Below are 16,658 nucleotides of genomic sequence, written 5' to 3'. Positions count from 1 at the left end.
TTTTTTTTTTAGAACCAAACCATTGTTCCTAACTTGATAATTAAATTCTGGCTCTTTATATTTTTTTGCTATATTGTGATTGCTATATGCCAATCATCATTAACGTACAAATACACATTAATGATGAAGTGCCAAATTTACACTTCAGGTGTTTTTGTACATTTATGAATTGTAAAGAAGGGGGAAATCATTGGTACACTTCTCTTCTCAAAGTAGTCATGTGAAAATATTATAGGTTTACTGATCTAGTGGAAACTCTAAGTAAGATTATCGTGAGGCTGAAAATCTGAGAATAATTGCTATGCCACAACTACATATAAAGTAGAATATGAGCTGTTTGGGAAAGAGGGGGAAATGAATCCTTTATACCCTAAGAAATCCTGAGTACAACAGAATTTGATATTTAAAAGGTGCTTTGGGATTTTATTTTATTTTATCTCTGTGTCATCAAATGTCTTCAGCAATGTTTTGCCATGAGTACTTAAGACTATGGCCATGCATTTTTGTCCCATCTGTATTAAATGATTGAAGAAGGCATTACAGTAAATCATATAAAAATAGCTTTGACCACTCTTTCTTTCTTTATGAGGGAAACTTGTTTATTTCATAAAATAGCAGTGATAAGCTAAAAGTGAAATAGACATTCCTTGAAGCTTTGGAATGTGACTATATTGAAATTGTGGTTGATTAATGGGGCATTCAAGGCTAAACCACTCAAGAGAATAGAATCTACCACCCCCAAATCACTTATACACAAAGATTGACTAATGGGATTATGGTAAATAGTTGAAAAGCTCGGTCTCATAATGGAATATTTATAATGGTTTGAGTTAGTTTTTGAGGTTAAAAAACAACAGGCATTAAAATAAATGCCAAAATCCAGAACAAAAATGTCAACAAGTCTTTTGAGTTCCTGGACTAAATAACAGCTTATAAAATGTTCATCCATTCTACAAATCTATTATTACTAATCTGCACCTACAGGTAGTCTAACATTTTTTTCCAAATCTGTGCTAACTATGTCAGTGTCAACTCTGCAACGAACCTGGCGGCAGCCATTTTTTTGTTTTGGGTTGCCACAAGAAGGGGAGGGGGGAGAAGGTATTTCTGGTAGTCTAAACATGAGCAACTCTTGTGGGAACCAAGGTCATTCCCATGCCGGAGGGATGGAGGAGGATCGTTGAGGTAGAAAAGCCTGCCAAGGGGTTCTATTGGGCAGCATGAATACAGGAGTGGGAACTGTTACATTGTATTACATTAATTCTTGGGGGGGGAGGTTTAGATCTGGTTTCACTTTTGAATGTGCCAATATTATGTATCTAATAAACATGTTCCTTGAGGAACTTTCTTGCCTCAGAGCTCTGATTTATTTGGTCTTATTGATCAGAATCATGACAGTCAGATTTATATAGAGATTTCTTAACTCTCTCACTTCTGATGTTTCACCACTCATAAAACATGGAAAATCATGGGAGCTAGTTCTCTCTTTCTTTTCCTGGCTAATTCTCACACATTTTTTAGGAATTTACATAAATATTTATCAGTAGGAACTTGGCCATAGAGCATCAAAAAAGCTTTTTAAAAAATACAGATAGCAAGAATTAAGGTTTTTCATAGTTCTCTTTATGAGAAAATGGCCTCACATTCCACTGACTGACTGCAGTCCAAGTTGAATTCCAAATACTGACCAACTGTATATCTGTTTATCTTAACACTTAAGAGGGTAAAGGTATGTCTCCAGTTTTATTCTCTTTGGTAGCTTCAAAGAAGTGACTTCTTTGTCCAAGTGAGGTTTTAATTATTTAGTTCATATGTTGTCTAATTATTTGCAGTACTAATTGCTGCTGATAAGACTACTAATCCTTCAGATATTTAAAAATGCATCTCACCCAGTGGTGGGATTCAGCCAGTTCGCACCAGTTCAGCAGAACCGGTAGCTAATTTTTTGTTGCCAAGGCCCAGAATGGACTTCCAGAAGCGGCATCCACACAGATTGTTCACATATTTGAATCCCACCACTGATCTCACCCATCAGTTTTTTGAGGCCTACTAATTGAAAAACAGTTTCTCAAGTGACAGAACAAACTTAGTATTCTGTTTAATTTCTTGGTAGAATCCTAACAGGAGGAACCTTGACAATCAAATATGAATGATACAGGTTACTCTGCAGGACAGTCTTGGTCATAGAACAGTTAATCACCTACCAATTTGTATGACTAGAATCACAAAAATATGATAGATTAACACATGCATTTCTGTGTACTATAGCCAATGCTATGCAGTGATTAGGATAGGGGTCTCCAAACTTGGCAACTTGAAGATTTGTGCACATCAACTCCCAGAATTCCCCAACCAGCATGGAGCTGAAGTCCATAAGTTTTAAAGTTGCCAGATTTGGAGAACCCTGGATTAGAATAGTATTAAACAGTTCAAATTTCATACTCAGCTTCAATGGCTGGTAAATTTGAGCTGCCAGGGTAAAAATAAACATAAAAAATGTATTGTTTTATTCTGCCTTAGCCCAATTTGGGAACTAGCCACAATCAGAATTATCCAATGGTGGGATTCAGCCAGTTCACACCACTTCGGCAGAACCGGTAGCTAATTTTTTTGTTGCCTAGGTCCAGAATGGACTTCTGGAAGTGGCATCCACACAGAGAACCGGTTGTTCACATATTTGAATCCCACCACTGGAATTATCCTTCCAAGGTGAAGCATGACTCTTAGTCTCTTGTCTTCAATTCAGACTTTGTCTCAAGATTCTGTTCTTTTCAGGCAGCAATTTCTGATTTCCTTTTTTATTTTTCTCAGGATAAGCAAAATATAAGATTCGCTATGCCCACAACCCCAATAGACTACAATTATAATCAAGCAACAATAAAGCAATAACTGCAACATTATTTTTTATTGCCACTCAGTAGATTTGACATTGTTAGCATTTTAAAGTTCAGGGCATCTTTAGAAGGAGACCCCACATGAATTCTCCAAGCAGGTCAGTGGCAAAAATACTAAACAGATTCATTTCAAATATAACAAGCTCAACATTTAGTTAGCATTCTGAAATATAGATTTTTTCCCCTTCTTGGCTAGGGGAATCTGGGAATTATAGCACAACCCATTTGGAGATCACTAGATTAAAGAAAGCCAGTGTCATGTATTATTCAGGTGCCCAAAATTGAGACTCTATGTGAAAGATACTAGAAGTGACGGTAGGTGCACATCGGTTTGTGGTTTGTTTTTAAACAAATTCTGTTGCAGGAAAATATAATCTTACCATCAGAATCCTTCTGGTCAGGGTTGAATGTAAGTCGGCAATTATCTCTGTCATCTGGGATACCATCATTATCATCATCAGGATCACAGGCATCCCCTTTGCCATCCTTGTCATGATCAGCCTGGTTAGCATTGGCAATGTAAGGGCAGTTGTCTTTGTTATTCTGGTGGCCATCGTCATCTATGTCTTCATTGTTGTCACATTGGTCACCAACCAGATCATTGTCCACATCAGTCTAAGGAGGAAAATGGATAAAAAGTTTGAAAGTGTTTGCAATAAAAATAAAAATAAAAACTAAACTAAATCCATGGCATCACAGAGCTAAGATCCTCCTTAAAAACATCTATTTATGGCATGGAATACAGACAGGCAGTTAGGCAGACAGACATATCATGTATACATTCTCATTCAGAATGCATAAGATACCACCAGATCACAAGGCAGAGTATAACAATTTGAATTAGCTTTTCATTTATGTAGTGTGGAATGGATTGATATGAACCTTCCCCATTCAAATTCTTGTCCTCTGCAGAATTTGCACAACCATAAGATTCTTTGCTGAGAAAATAACATGGATGTGTATGTAATCATTAGCAATAGTACTTAGGCTTATATATACCACTTCATAGTGCTTTACAGCCCTCTCTACGCGGTTTACAGAATCCACATATTGTCCTCAACAATCTGAGTCCTCATTTTACCAACCTCAGAAGGATGGAAGGCTGAGTCAACTTTGAGTTGGTTAGAATCGAATTCTTGGCAGTGGAAATGTAGAGTTAGCCTGAAATACTGCATTCTAACCACTGAGCCAACACGGCTCCTTGACACCATTAGGAGTCAAGCTCAACTAAGTCATTCCCTGTAATTGCCACTCTGTGCTAATTTTGTTAACGATGAACCTTTATTATATCTGCTATGATTGGGTAAACACTTGTCTTTGTTCCAGACTATCTACTCAAGCACTAGGAGCTGGAAAACGTATGTTAGTAAAACTGGGAAAGACTTTGACCTCAGCCGTTCTGGATCTGGGCTTTGTTCCCCTTTGCAAGATCTTACAAATGAGAGAAACTGTGCTGCATGCATGTTCCTGTGAAAACTCTCTCTTGTCTGGGCAATGTTCTTAAGATATGAAAGGATATTGCTCGGAATAATGTTCCCTTGAAAGAAAAAATACAGGAAGCCTGAGGCAATAACTTCATACAATTAGAAATTCCAGATCATAAGCTGAAATCAAAGGTAAATATATTGAGTTGGATCTTTGAAAACTTGAAAGCTGTTCTTTAATAATGCAAACATTCAGCTCATCTCCAACATACAGATTGTTGATTATATTTGCTTTTAATGTAGACATGTGGCCTGTTATTGAAAAGAATAATTTTAATTCTATATAAAATGAGCAATTTTCCTTTCCAAATAAAATCATGACTAAGTAAAACATAGCACTAATGAGACAAGGTGATAAAGACTATTGTGATCTGTCACCTGTGTTACCAATTTTAAAATACCTGGTGAGACAATTAAAAAAAAAGTGCATACTCACACATGGAGAAACTCTCCAGTTCATTCAAACACACATTTCATTTCACTTTGTGTGTGTGTGTGTGTGTGTGTGTGTATCTGTGTGTGTGTACTATACTATATATCTATATCTATATCTATATCTATATCTATATCTATATCTATATCTATATCTATATCTATCTATCTATCTATCTATCTATCTATCTATCTATCTATCTATCTATCTATCTATCTATCTATATACACATACATAGGGATATAGAAATATAAAGATAGATAGATAGACAGACAGACAGACAGACAGACAGACAGACAGACAGACAGACAGATTAGTGCAAGTTCAGAAGATATGGAGAGATTTGATCCCATAGAATCACCAAGACTAAATGCACATGACTAAATGGATAACATCACCACCATGCAGATATATAAACAAACTTGAATTTATGATCATACCTTTATTGCCATAGAAATTAATCCCTAGTATGAAAATGGTTGGGTGAATTTTTTATTACCAACAAAAGTTACCAATTCCCTTCAGTTACTTATTTTTCCTATTTCCTGAAAGAATTTTCTCCATTATGTAGAAAAAGGGCAATTGGGGATATATAAGCATCTCTAAAACAACCAGCAATATTACCAGCAACTTGGTCAACAACTTGCAAATTTAGGTTTAGAAAAAGAACTATATTCAATGCTGAAAAAAATGAAAAAATATAATTCAAATTCCACATCTTCCATTTCTATATTGAAGAAGTACATCATTTACCTGATCGGGATTGTGTACCAGGGGACAATTATCACAATGATCACCAACTCCATCTCCATCTGTATCTCTCTGGTCTGTGTTATAGACATATGGGCAGTTATCACGGTCATTGAAAACATCTGCCAGGATGAAAAAGCAATACAAATGAAGCCAGATGTTGAGATTCCAGACAAAACAACATTTTTTTCAATAGTTAGGAATGGAGATTTTTCTCCCCATTTTACCCTTCCCCAAAGTCTGAATGAAGTTAGGTCAAAGGAGAGTGATTAGCCTGGGATTCTCCCATATGTTTCATGGCCCATTGGTCACTCTGAACTCAAGGCATGCATGATATATTGAATAGATCATGGTGCTGCATAAGTAAATACAACTAAACCAAATGGTTCAGGCCAGATCCTATCTTAGATGGCATTTTGTTTTTCATAATAGCCTGCAAGCTGAAGATGGAAGTCTACCCCCTGCTGAACTGGTTTTTTGTTACAACTGGTATTTGAAGGCATGTTGTGATTAACCCAGAGATAACCGTGAACCTTCCAGACTGAGAGACATCTACCCCATGCAGATATCTATGGGGTAAGTGAAGAAATATTCACTGGGACATTGAGTTGCAAGCATAAATAAAAGATCAGGAGTTTTTATCATTTTAGTTAATAGCATCTTCCTATACCTCCAGTTTTAAACTCATCCAGCTAGTAGCCATCAACTGTCTTGTAATAGTAAAATCCACAGGTCAATTTGGATTCTGAGCAAAACAGTTAAATATCTATTGCAGTCTCCTTTGCCTGCTAAAGAAGATGTGTTTGCTTTGTCATGCTTGCCCTAAATCACATCCCCCATTCAAAAAAAATTTACAAAATTATAGATACCATCTATAGGATTGTGCTTTCTGGTTCCAAGCTGATCAAGTATCTTCAAGATACCACATCACTGAGTCATCTTTTAGGTTAGTTTTAAAATGGTCTATTTCTCCTATACATAATCTTTGCATGTTATACTACTTAAGAACACAGCCAAATAATTTTGTTCGAAAGACACCGATCAGTTCAAGGTACCAATTTTGAAAAGACTCTCTATGTTTTAAGAACAGCATATCATAGGGTATCTTCCCGAATTGCTACCCTGCCAGGTTTTTTAATGAAAACTAGATGTAAAACAGATTTGCATGATCTATATTAGGTTTTTTTTGTGAGGACCATCATTTGTAAACCCAGGAACCTGAACCTGAATGTGAACTTGAAGATAAATCCTCTTATATACATAGTTCTATTTTTTATCAAACACATACAGTATTTTTTTCAGCAGATAATTTATAAAAGACTCATTGTAAAACTATTGAATCCGAAATCCTTTACTATGAATCAGATGTGCCCATTCTTGAATGTTAAAGTATTCCTGGAAATGGTATTATCAGATATAATTCCAGAAAATAATGGAAGTTGATAGGATTTTCCTGCATACTTCAATTATACTTTAATTTCTGTTTGTTTGTTTTTTCTTGCGACTTTGCCAGAACATCAACCAAAAAATAAGTTCAATCATTAATGTAAACTTTAAGCGATGGGAAGCTTTCGAATTTCTGCTGATATACATATCCAATATGTATGTAAGAAACATTCACTGAACCAAATCCAAGGCTTAACAGGTTATCTCCTCTGCTCCCTAACCTTGCCCAAACTGTAAACTGAGATTCAGCTGCCAAAAAATGCTACAACAACATCCTTAGGACATTAATGTTTCAGGCTGCAAGTCATGCCAAAATGCATAAACCCAAAGGCATTGAAAAAATATCAAAGCTATTTGGGTTGGTAGATTTTTCAAGGCTGGGCTACTGTTCAGGTTATATTTGCCAGTTTAATAATGTTAAATATCGCCATTGATTTTTCTCTCCCTTTCAGCCAAACATGTAATTTATGATTCTTATTATTCTAAGATCTAAAATAATTTCCTTTCTTTTCTCCAGGCATTTTGGCAAGCACTTCAGGTGAAGACATTTGATTTGACTGGCACATCAAATATGATTTTTCATGCAAGTGTATTCCACATAAATATTTTAATTCCTTTAATTTCTTGTGAACTGCCACATAATATTATTGGATGGCCTACAAAAACATATAAAATAACTAAAAATTGTTAGACCATAATTATACTTTCCTTCCTTATTAAGTTTATATATCAAGTGAGCGTGTTAGTATTAGAAAGTATCTCTTTGTTTATAGCCTTTGTCCATAAGGAGTTGTTTAACTGATCTATTTAACCTATTTTATTTCAGAGTACCTTGGAAAACATGATGAAGGGTCATTAAATATTATAGAATTATTTGTCCAATAAATATCACCATAACCCATAGTTTCTGGGGATATTGTCAAAAGTGATTTCACCTCATCAATTCGTGGAAAATTTTGATTGAAAATATAGCCTTCCATAGATGTATCTCCCTCCCATCCCCCAATGATAAAACCAATATAATAAATCATGGATTTATCATGATTTTGGTCAGTTCCGGCCCAAGCATTTATTGTTGCTGGCAATATTTTTCCTTTCCATTAGAAAAAGGATGGGCAAAAACCAAAGATATAAGAATGTTAGCATATGCACAATGAATAAAATAAATGTGAATATAATTCATTTCAGGATTGCAGCTATACATTGCACCTTGTCTTAAAATCATAAATGGATGGGTAGAAGTACTTGAACTAAGGGTGTTTTCAGAAAGATATCTTGATATGGAATGAGAGTTAATCTAGATTACTTTCTAGAAACAAAACGGAAGAGAATAAATAGGAACATACCATCTCCATCAATATCTACTGCACACGCATCACCTTCTCCATTATGATTGGTGTCAATCTGAGCAGGATTGTGCACATATGGACAGTTATCACAACGATCACCAACCTCATCCTTATCATAATCAAATTGCCGGGGATTAAAAAGAAGTGGACAATTGTCCTAAAAGAAGAAGTAAGATTTTAGAATAAGTATGGATGTATAGATCAAGTTTGGAAGGAATATTTCCACTCCAATTGTTAAAAAAAAAAACCCTCAGAAAACTCTTTTCTAGGTGGCACCATCCTCCATGAAATTACAAATGGCTACTGGGATACAGGACTTCTCTTAAAGTCCTAACTCCTTCCCCATCCATGAAATAAATCTTTCTTGAAAGATCTGACAATTTTGTTGCATATACCTGTTTGCTGACATATAATATAACTTTTATTCCTAGCTTTTAAGGATTTCCCATTTATAATCATTAGGAAGCATTCCTAGGCCCATGTCAGTCTGGTGCATATGAAATTAATGAATAATTAATTTGCAAGTGGCCTCATTCTATCCTACATTTATGATAAGAACTGCATATATTATACTTCTTATATAAATAAATTATCCTAGGTATCATTGTCCAACTGTCATTGTCCACTCAGGGTTACTTGGATAGTGAGATAGATGTCATATACATTTAACAAATAAATAAACAAATTCTTTTAATAGTCCCAGATGGATGCTGTAATATGCATGAAATAATTAAAATTGGCACAAATTCATGGAGAATTAGGATACTTGTATTACATATGGAATATGTAAATCCATTAAAATAAAGAAAAAATTATCATACAAAACTAAGACACCTCAGAGAAACTGAACATTTATTGATAGTTTCCACATTTATTTCTTCTGAAAGGAAAATATAATTTAATGTAGGAAATATGAGCTTACTTTATCATCCACTACACCATCATTGTCATCATCTTCATCACAAGCATCACCTTTTCCATCCTTATCAAAATCTTCTTGTCCAGAATTTGGCAGGAAAGGACAATTATCCTGTATAAACAAAGATCTTGGATCAGTATGTAGTTTAATTTCAAAGACAGATAATAATCCCAACTTTTGGACAACAAAAAACTTGGATGTTCAACCTGGAAGTTCTGAATGTATTTCTAAAGTCATAATGGATAAAGAGATATAAGTATTTATATCTTTTTGTAAACTTTCAAGCACTAGGAAAAAGAAGCCTTAATATTGCTATTAATATTGCTAAATTGTCATAATATCAAATGACATCTACCATCTGATGTTTCTGGTAGATGCTCAAAGGAAGCCATTTAAATCTAGTTAAATCTAGCTATGGGCTGAGCTGTTGGGAAGAATATCTTCTAAATAATTTAGACTTTAGATTTATGCCTTCTAAATAGATTAGTCTAATTAGTTAGACTGTACTAATGAAAAGAACTGCCCCCCACAAAAATGAACTGTAAGTATAGATGGATATGGTACCTGAACTGTGACTTTAAGTGAAAATCTAACATTGCTTCTTAGTCATTAAAGAACAGAAATACATTCATTACACAGATTTATGCAGTTATCTTCAGTTTGCAGATTGCGAACATTCCATTAGCCAAACAATTTTAAGTAAGGTACAGAAAGAAAAGCAATAAGGAACTGAGTATATTTCAAATAATGCAAATAGACAATTATGTTTTGCTCACTAACGTTTTTCCTCCCTTCCAAATTAATATTGAATCTGCAGCACAGTTACATTTGGGGCTGTGCAGTTCTCTAATTGTTGCATTGGTTCAAATATTGTTTACAGATTTGTATATTTGGAAAAGTGGATTCTAAATTCTTAATAACATAAAATTTGCCAATGAAACTAAATTTAATTTCTAATTTTTTAAAAAAAAAATCACTAATGTTTCAGGGTTATGGAGTACTGTACTTCATATGTTTTTAGAGAATGTAATTTCAGTTCACTTGATATTGGGCTGTATTGTACATTGGCATTTTATTCTGTTTGATTATTTTGTTTTAGTAAAAGTTATATTTAATATAGATTTTTCTGGTGTAGTGTATATTTGGCTGACTTGCTGATATAATTAATTAATTAATTAACTCCAATGTAATTAATATAGGCCCCAAAACAGAAAAAGGAAAAGAATATGGAAGACTATATGTTAAAATGATAGATAGATTAGAGAAATATATCATTTATGTTCTTTCTAACTAAAGTGGCCTAACAAAAGGTAAAAGAAGAATAATTTCCACATTTTCTGGACTGCTCTTATTCCAGATTCAGAACTAGACTGAAGTAATAACTGAAGCTTGATAAAGCTTGATAAAGTCACCATGATAAAGCCAGCCCTGTGGAAGACCATTTAAAAATAAAACCCTATTTTCAGTTTAGACCAGGGTTCTTCAAACTTGGCCCTTTTATGACTTGTGGACTTCAACTCCCAGAATTCCTCAGCCAGTGTGCCTGGCTGAGGAATTCTGGGAATTGAAATCCACAAGTCATAAAAGGACCAAGTTTGAAGACCTCTGGTTTAGATTCTTAGGACGCTCTACTTCATATACTTTACCTTTATGCAGTGATAAGTAGCATTGGCAGCACAGACCAGGTTACTATTGGGCCATCCATCCAAGTCCGAGTCTTCCCCACAGATGAATCCATCACCAGCATAGCCTGTTCTACATTCACACTTGTACACAGGGTCGGTGAAATGCCCCAGGTAGATGCACTCGGCTGAACTGTGGCAACTGTGTGTTTTATCTTTGCAAGGGTTGGAGGGCTCACATACCTGAAAAGCAGAGCATTATGCAAATAGGACACCCAAAACTCCTGATTAACAGAACAGCAAAGAAACAGACGCTTTAATTTCCCATCAATTGTTGAGCCTTGAGCACACGTTTTGTAGCTGGATCCAGATATAATCATCTTTCATTAAAAACTTGGGCAAAGACCCAAGCAACATTTGCTTGTGGAGTTAGTAAGTTAAGCGCTGCTGTCAATGTAGCAATTACGAATAAGCCTCTCTTTAACTAAAGCGTAGCCTTAAGTCAAATGAAATATTCCTTCACAAGTTTATCTCTCACATCTGCAGACTTCTGGATGTAATTAAACAATATAAAATTTACTGTGAGGCAAGAACATTCAGCCCTATCCGTTTCCTATGTAATTTCAGGAAGATAAAGAAAAGAGAAAGAAATTCTGGAAGGGGGGATGGTAAGCTCTTTCCAGGCCATTGCTTAAAAGCGTTGCTTAGGCATGTCCATGATGTCACCAGAAGTGATGGTGACATTCACTTTTTCAGCAGGCAACCAACCAATAAATTGCTTTTTAAAGATCCCATAGACACAGCTAACAGACAACCATTTCCTTTGAATGAGTCACAGCTGCTGTTTCTACTTTGTTATTGGCTTACATTATAACTTTGATATCATACTTTTAATATTAGTTTTACATTTAGAACCCATAAACTGTATAAGTCAGAAAATGGATGATGACTGAATAAAATCCAAGGTAACAAAAATCTGGGGGGGAAAAATGTGGCTTTTTAGAAAATGGAGAGATCTTTCAGAAAAGTATATGGCTATGTCAAACAGCTTCACAAAATGGACCTTGGGGGGTGGGGTAGGGAGGTTCTTGACAAAAATCAGAGAAAACAGAGGCTCTACATTTTCCCTTAGTCAATCTGGCCTGTTGCTACTTCTCCTCTCCCTTTTGAAGTTGTTGTGGATATGTTCATGCAGGCACCAGAAACCAAGTTTGACGAATGGAAACATTGAAATCCAGTATTTTTCAACTTTAGCACATTTAAGATGTAATGGCTTCAACTCTCAGAATTCTTAAAAGTGGCAGAGGTTGAAAAACATTGCTTTAATCTACTTCTGTGACTTAGTATTTTAATCCATCCTTTCTACATGACTGGATATGTCTAATCGAATGAAGAGAGGAACTAGGAGTGACATGATAGTAGCCTTCCAATATTTGAAGGTCTGCCACAGAGAAGAGAGGGTTGACCTATTACGTGGCAGACAGGAGAAGAAGTAACGAATGGAAGGTTATCAAAGAGAGAGCCAACCTAAAATTAAGGAGAAATTTCCTATCAATGAGAAGAATTAACCTGTGGGATGGCTTGCCTCCAGAAGTTGTGGGGGCTGCATCACTGGAAGTTTTTAAGAAGAGACAGGACAGCCATCTGTTTGGAATGGTATAAGGTCTTCTGCTTGAGCACGGGGTTGGATTAGAAGATCTCCAAGGCCCCTTCCAGCTCTGTTATTCTGTATTCTCTACACGAAGACATGGTTTTGTGTCTAATTGTCAACATCTGGGCTGGTTTTGAATGTTACCTTTTTCAATTTTTTTTCTTTTAATTCCTTTCTGAAACAAGACTTCTAGAATGAATACATGTCTCCTATCTTCTGGCACTTACCTGTTTTTCTGTTCTGGCAGCCTCTAGGCCCACCCCGTATGGCTGAGTTCCTTTGTAGCGAGGAGGGCAGGGTAAGCAGTGGAATCCTGGGTTAGTGTTTACACAACGATGGTTCTGATTGAACTTAAAGCAAACATCTGGCACAACAGCACACTGCCCCAGGGGGAAAAAGTGCAAAAAGAAGTGAGGTTTTTTTTAAATCAGACACTTCAAATAATAATAATGAAAACCTGCATTCCCTAGGTGGAATCCAAATAATTCACACAGACTAAAACTCATCTACCTCATCAAGGTCCTCACAGAATGATCCATTTCCCAGATAACCAGCAGGACATGCACCACAGGACCACGAACCATCGGGATAGCTGTTGCATTCTGCTCCAGGAAAGCAAGGATTGGATAAACAGCCATCTGTCAAAATGCAATAAAAGAGCATCACTGTGACAGAACTAAGAGAGTGTTCATAATGAATGCTTCTGAAGAAGTAGTTTCCCGTCTTCTCTGCAATAGCTGATGTAACCTCAAAATAATAGCCTCTAAATCTGTTGAAACTGATTTTAAGGCTATTTGGGCAGATGAGGAAGGAAAACTGTTTTGCATTCTATATTATCCACTGTATTGATTTCTGTTTAGAGTGTAAAAAACGTTTTCAGTTTAAAATGTTTTTGAGTTCAAAAAAAGGTTGATCTGACCTTGTGGGAAGTGTGTGGACGTTAGTGTATTTCAAACATTATAGAAGTCAGAACAGATGTTATAAGCTGGGAAAGAGGCTGATTCAAGCTTAGAACATTTCTGGGGTGGTCAAGATAGTCATGGAACACTTCCACTAAAATTGGAACAGCTGCTCCAGGCACAAATATTTTGAAGCTGGAAATTCAATTAGATAAGATTCTATTCTAAGTTTGCCCAGATGAGGCACAAGAAAAATTGGCAAAAAATAACAGTTTGGCCTTTTCTTTTATTTCTCTTTAGGTTTTATAAATAATTACAAATAATAGGCTGCATTAAAAGGGAATAAAAATTAAATTAATTAAATTCAAATGAATCAATGTCAGTATAAATCTCAAGATTTTATTGATGATTTAAAAACACATGTTGATTAGTAATTTTAAAATATTGGTATTATGTACTTGATTTGGTCTAGAAATATGCCAAACATCAGCCAATGTGATAACATTTAATTAAATATGCTAAAACAATTAATTTTAATATTTTACTCTCATTTTTTATAATTTTCTACTGATGTATTCTGACTTGTCACAGGAAAATGTCTCTGTTAATTCAATAAAGCTTTATGAACAGTTCATAGATTATTCAGTTTTTCTTTTTCTACTAAAACCCAGAGCAGCAATGCTAAACACTGTATATACAATGTGAAGGGACACATTTAGAATCCGGTCCCTTCTATATGTAATTCAGCTAATGTATCAATGAGTTGCGACTCCCCCCACATATCTCACAGAGATACAGTACATTAGTTTAGAACTCATGTGACATTCCAGTGTATTCCATATTCACCTATTGGACAATCCTGTTTATTGCACATATCACGTTGAATGACATCGCCTGCACAGGCCTTTCCACCATATTGAGGTTCTGGACTATTGCAGAGACGAGATCTCTCACGAATGCCCCCACCACAGGAAACTGTGCATCCAGACCATGGAGACCAAGGACCCCATCGACCATTGACTGGAAGAAGTCAGACAGCAAAATTTTAGCATAAGCAACAGAATTCAACCAATAAGTGTCTGCAGTAACCACACATATTTTAACTGGTCAATTCATTAGTACAATTAATATAAAGCTTCTTTTTTTTGTCTTGTCAATAGTCCAAAACACAATTTGCATCCTCAAAGGAACTCACTAATATTATACCATAATTCACCGATCCGAATGGATAAAGTGATCCTGGACTGCATTTGATGTAACTGTAGTTAAAACACCTACAGTTTAATGGCATTTCAGAAGAAAAATGTAATCAAGAAAAAATGCCCATTTTCTATTAAAGTAAATTAAACAAGTCACGTTAGATAGCACTAAGTTGTACTCAAAATTTATCTCTAGCTATTGTTGTTGACATACAGTGGTTATTATTGGAATAATAACACTGCACACTAGGACTATGCACACTTCAGTAGTGATGCAAAAAATGTGCTCAGCACCTCGCGTCAGCCCAGTATCTCTCTGCTATTCATTATGCAACTCTTTCTTTTTCAGACTTCCATGTGAACCTAAAAAAAGCAAGGCTGATGCACAAGAATGAGTTTACTAACTCTGATGCCATGGGCCACCTTAAAAAAAAAAAGACAGTTTTATTTGTGGAAGTCTTCTATGCATTTAGAAACTCTGGTAAATCCACACTCTAAATGACATGAAGAGCTTCTATCAAAGAAGATGCTGTCCTCTGTAGAACATGTAGATTTTGAACTCTTTCATAATACCCGTGGAAGGCTTTTCTGCAGGCCGTGCTTTTCACGCCAAGGCATATGGCCCTACTACAAGACAGAGACTCCAGTCAACAAACTCACTTGGACATGGGTCCCTTTTGCATTCTTCAGTTTCACGTCCACCTCCTTTGCAGCCTTTCCCACCCATCTGTGGGATTGGGGAATTGCAGAGTCGTATGCGTGTGATATTGCCTACTCCACAAGTTACGGAACAAGAAGACCAAGGGGACCAGTGACTCCAACCACCATCTTGACGTACTAATCAAGAGAAAGAAAAAAATAATAATGAACTTGCATCCTCAGCCCCAAAGAATCTAAGGGAAATTCCAATTTATCTCTAGGCGTATATAAATTGGTTCGTAATTCAAGGACTCACTGTTCCAGCTACCTCTTAGTCAGCCCTCCAGCCATATCAACAAATTGCACACTATAAACACCCATCTGGGTCAGACAGAGCAATATTTTCACCAGTCAATTGCCACTTGAGCAATTCCCTCTTGGAGAAAAATAAAGGTAAAGAAAAAGGTAAAGTTTTCCCCTGTTCAGTCATGTCCAACCCTAGGGGGCCGTACTCATTTCCAATTTTTAGTTGAGGTAACCAGCATTGTCTGCAGACATTTACATGGTCCTATAGCCAGCATGGCTATTTGCCAAAGGTGCACAGAATGCTATTACCTTTCCACCAAAGAGGTACCTATTTACCTACTCACTTGCTTTTGAACTGCTAGGTGGGCAAGGAGTTGGGGCAAGTAATGGGAGCTCGCCCCATCTCACGGTGCTTGGGTCTTGAACCCAAGCTTTCCAGCTGACAAGCACCGTGTCTTTAACAGTGGAGCTATTGTACCCCTTAAAAATACTGCAAAAAATTAGATAACTGTAAAGGTATTTAGGACTGACCATATCTTAAAAAGTGATTAATCTCATGGTACCTCATCTTTATCCTTCTTTTAAGATTAATCCCAGATTTACTGTCCTTTTATTTGGATGCAAAGTAAAATAAAGCATTGTAACACTCACTGCGATTGTCACATTTGCCAAGGGAGCAGGTCCTGGTTTGAATGGATGGGCCTCGGCAAGTGTTGCTGGTGACATCACATGATCTTCCTCGCTGCTGGGTTCCAGATCCACATGTGACTGAGCATTCTGTCCACTCTGACCAGGGAGACCAGCCTTCCTCCTGATCGTCAGCTGCAAATCAGGAGACATAAATACTCTGAGACTGTCCGGTTATTTACAAAGATTAGCCTGCCGAAATTTACAGATAGGTTAAGACTCAGAAGGACAGAAGATGCAAACAAAGCTCTGTAGAATGCTAACTTTCCAAAAATGGTATGCAGCACAAAGCCCAAGGACCAAAACCACAAATACGTGGTTATTAATGTACAGCAAGTTGTGGTAATTTAGTTTATCTCATCTCTGTTTAGTTCTGGATT

The 16,658-nt window shown here is 36.1% G+C and overlaps 1 protein-coding gene across 1 annotated transcript in view; it reads right to left on the bottom strand.

Moving 5' to 3' along the window:
* The window catches only part of THBS2 (thrombospondin 2), a gene marked incomplete at its 5' end in the record, with an annotated part of 30,451 nt that extends 14,038 nt beyond the window's left edge, over positions 1-16,413 (bottom strand). Inside the window, 10 exons of the mRNA XM_015822454.1 lie at positions 3,275-3,509; positions 5,565-5,683; positions 8,354-8,513; positions 9,279-9,386; positions 10,922-11,140; positions 12,776-12,928; positions 13,059-13,186; positions 14,294-14,467; positions 15,307-15,483; positions 16,243-16,413. Of these exons, the coding sequence (XP_015677940.1) occupies positions 3,275-3,509; positions 5,565-5,683; positions 8,354-8,513; positions 9,279-9,386; positions 10,922-11,140; positions 12,776-12,928; positions 13,059-13,186; positions 14,294-14,467; positions 15,307-15,483; positions 16,243-16,413 (1,644 nt within the window). The remainder of the gene's footprint in view (positions 1-3,274; positions 3,510-5,564; positions 5,684-8,353; positions 8,514-9,278; positions 9,387-10,921; positions 11,141-12,775; positions 12,929-13,058; positions 13,187-14,293; positions 14,468-15,306; positions 15,484-16,242) is intronic.
* Between the last annotated feature and the right edge of the window lie 245 nt (positions 16,414-16,658).

Source organism: Protobothrops mucrosquamatus, unplaced genomic scaffold, assembly GCF_001527695.2.
Source record: "Protobothrops mucrosquamatus isolate PMUCROS unplaced genomic scaffold, P.Mucros_1.0 scaffold1574, whole genome shotgun sequence".
Lineage (NCBI taxonomy): Eukaryota > Metazoa > Chordata > Lepidosauria > Squamata > Viperidae > Protobothrops > Protobothrops mucrosquamatus.
Note: the sequence above shows the minus strand (reverse complement) of the source record. Positions and strands in the feature narration are given on the sequence as shown.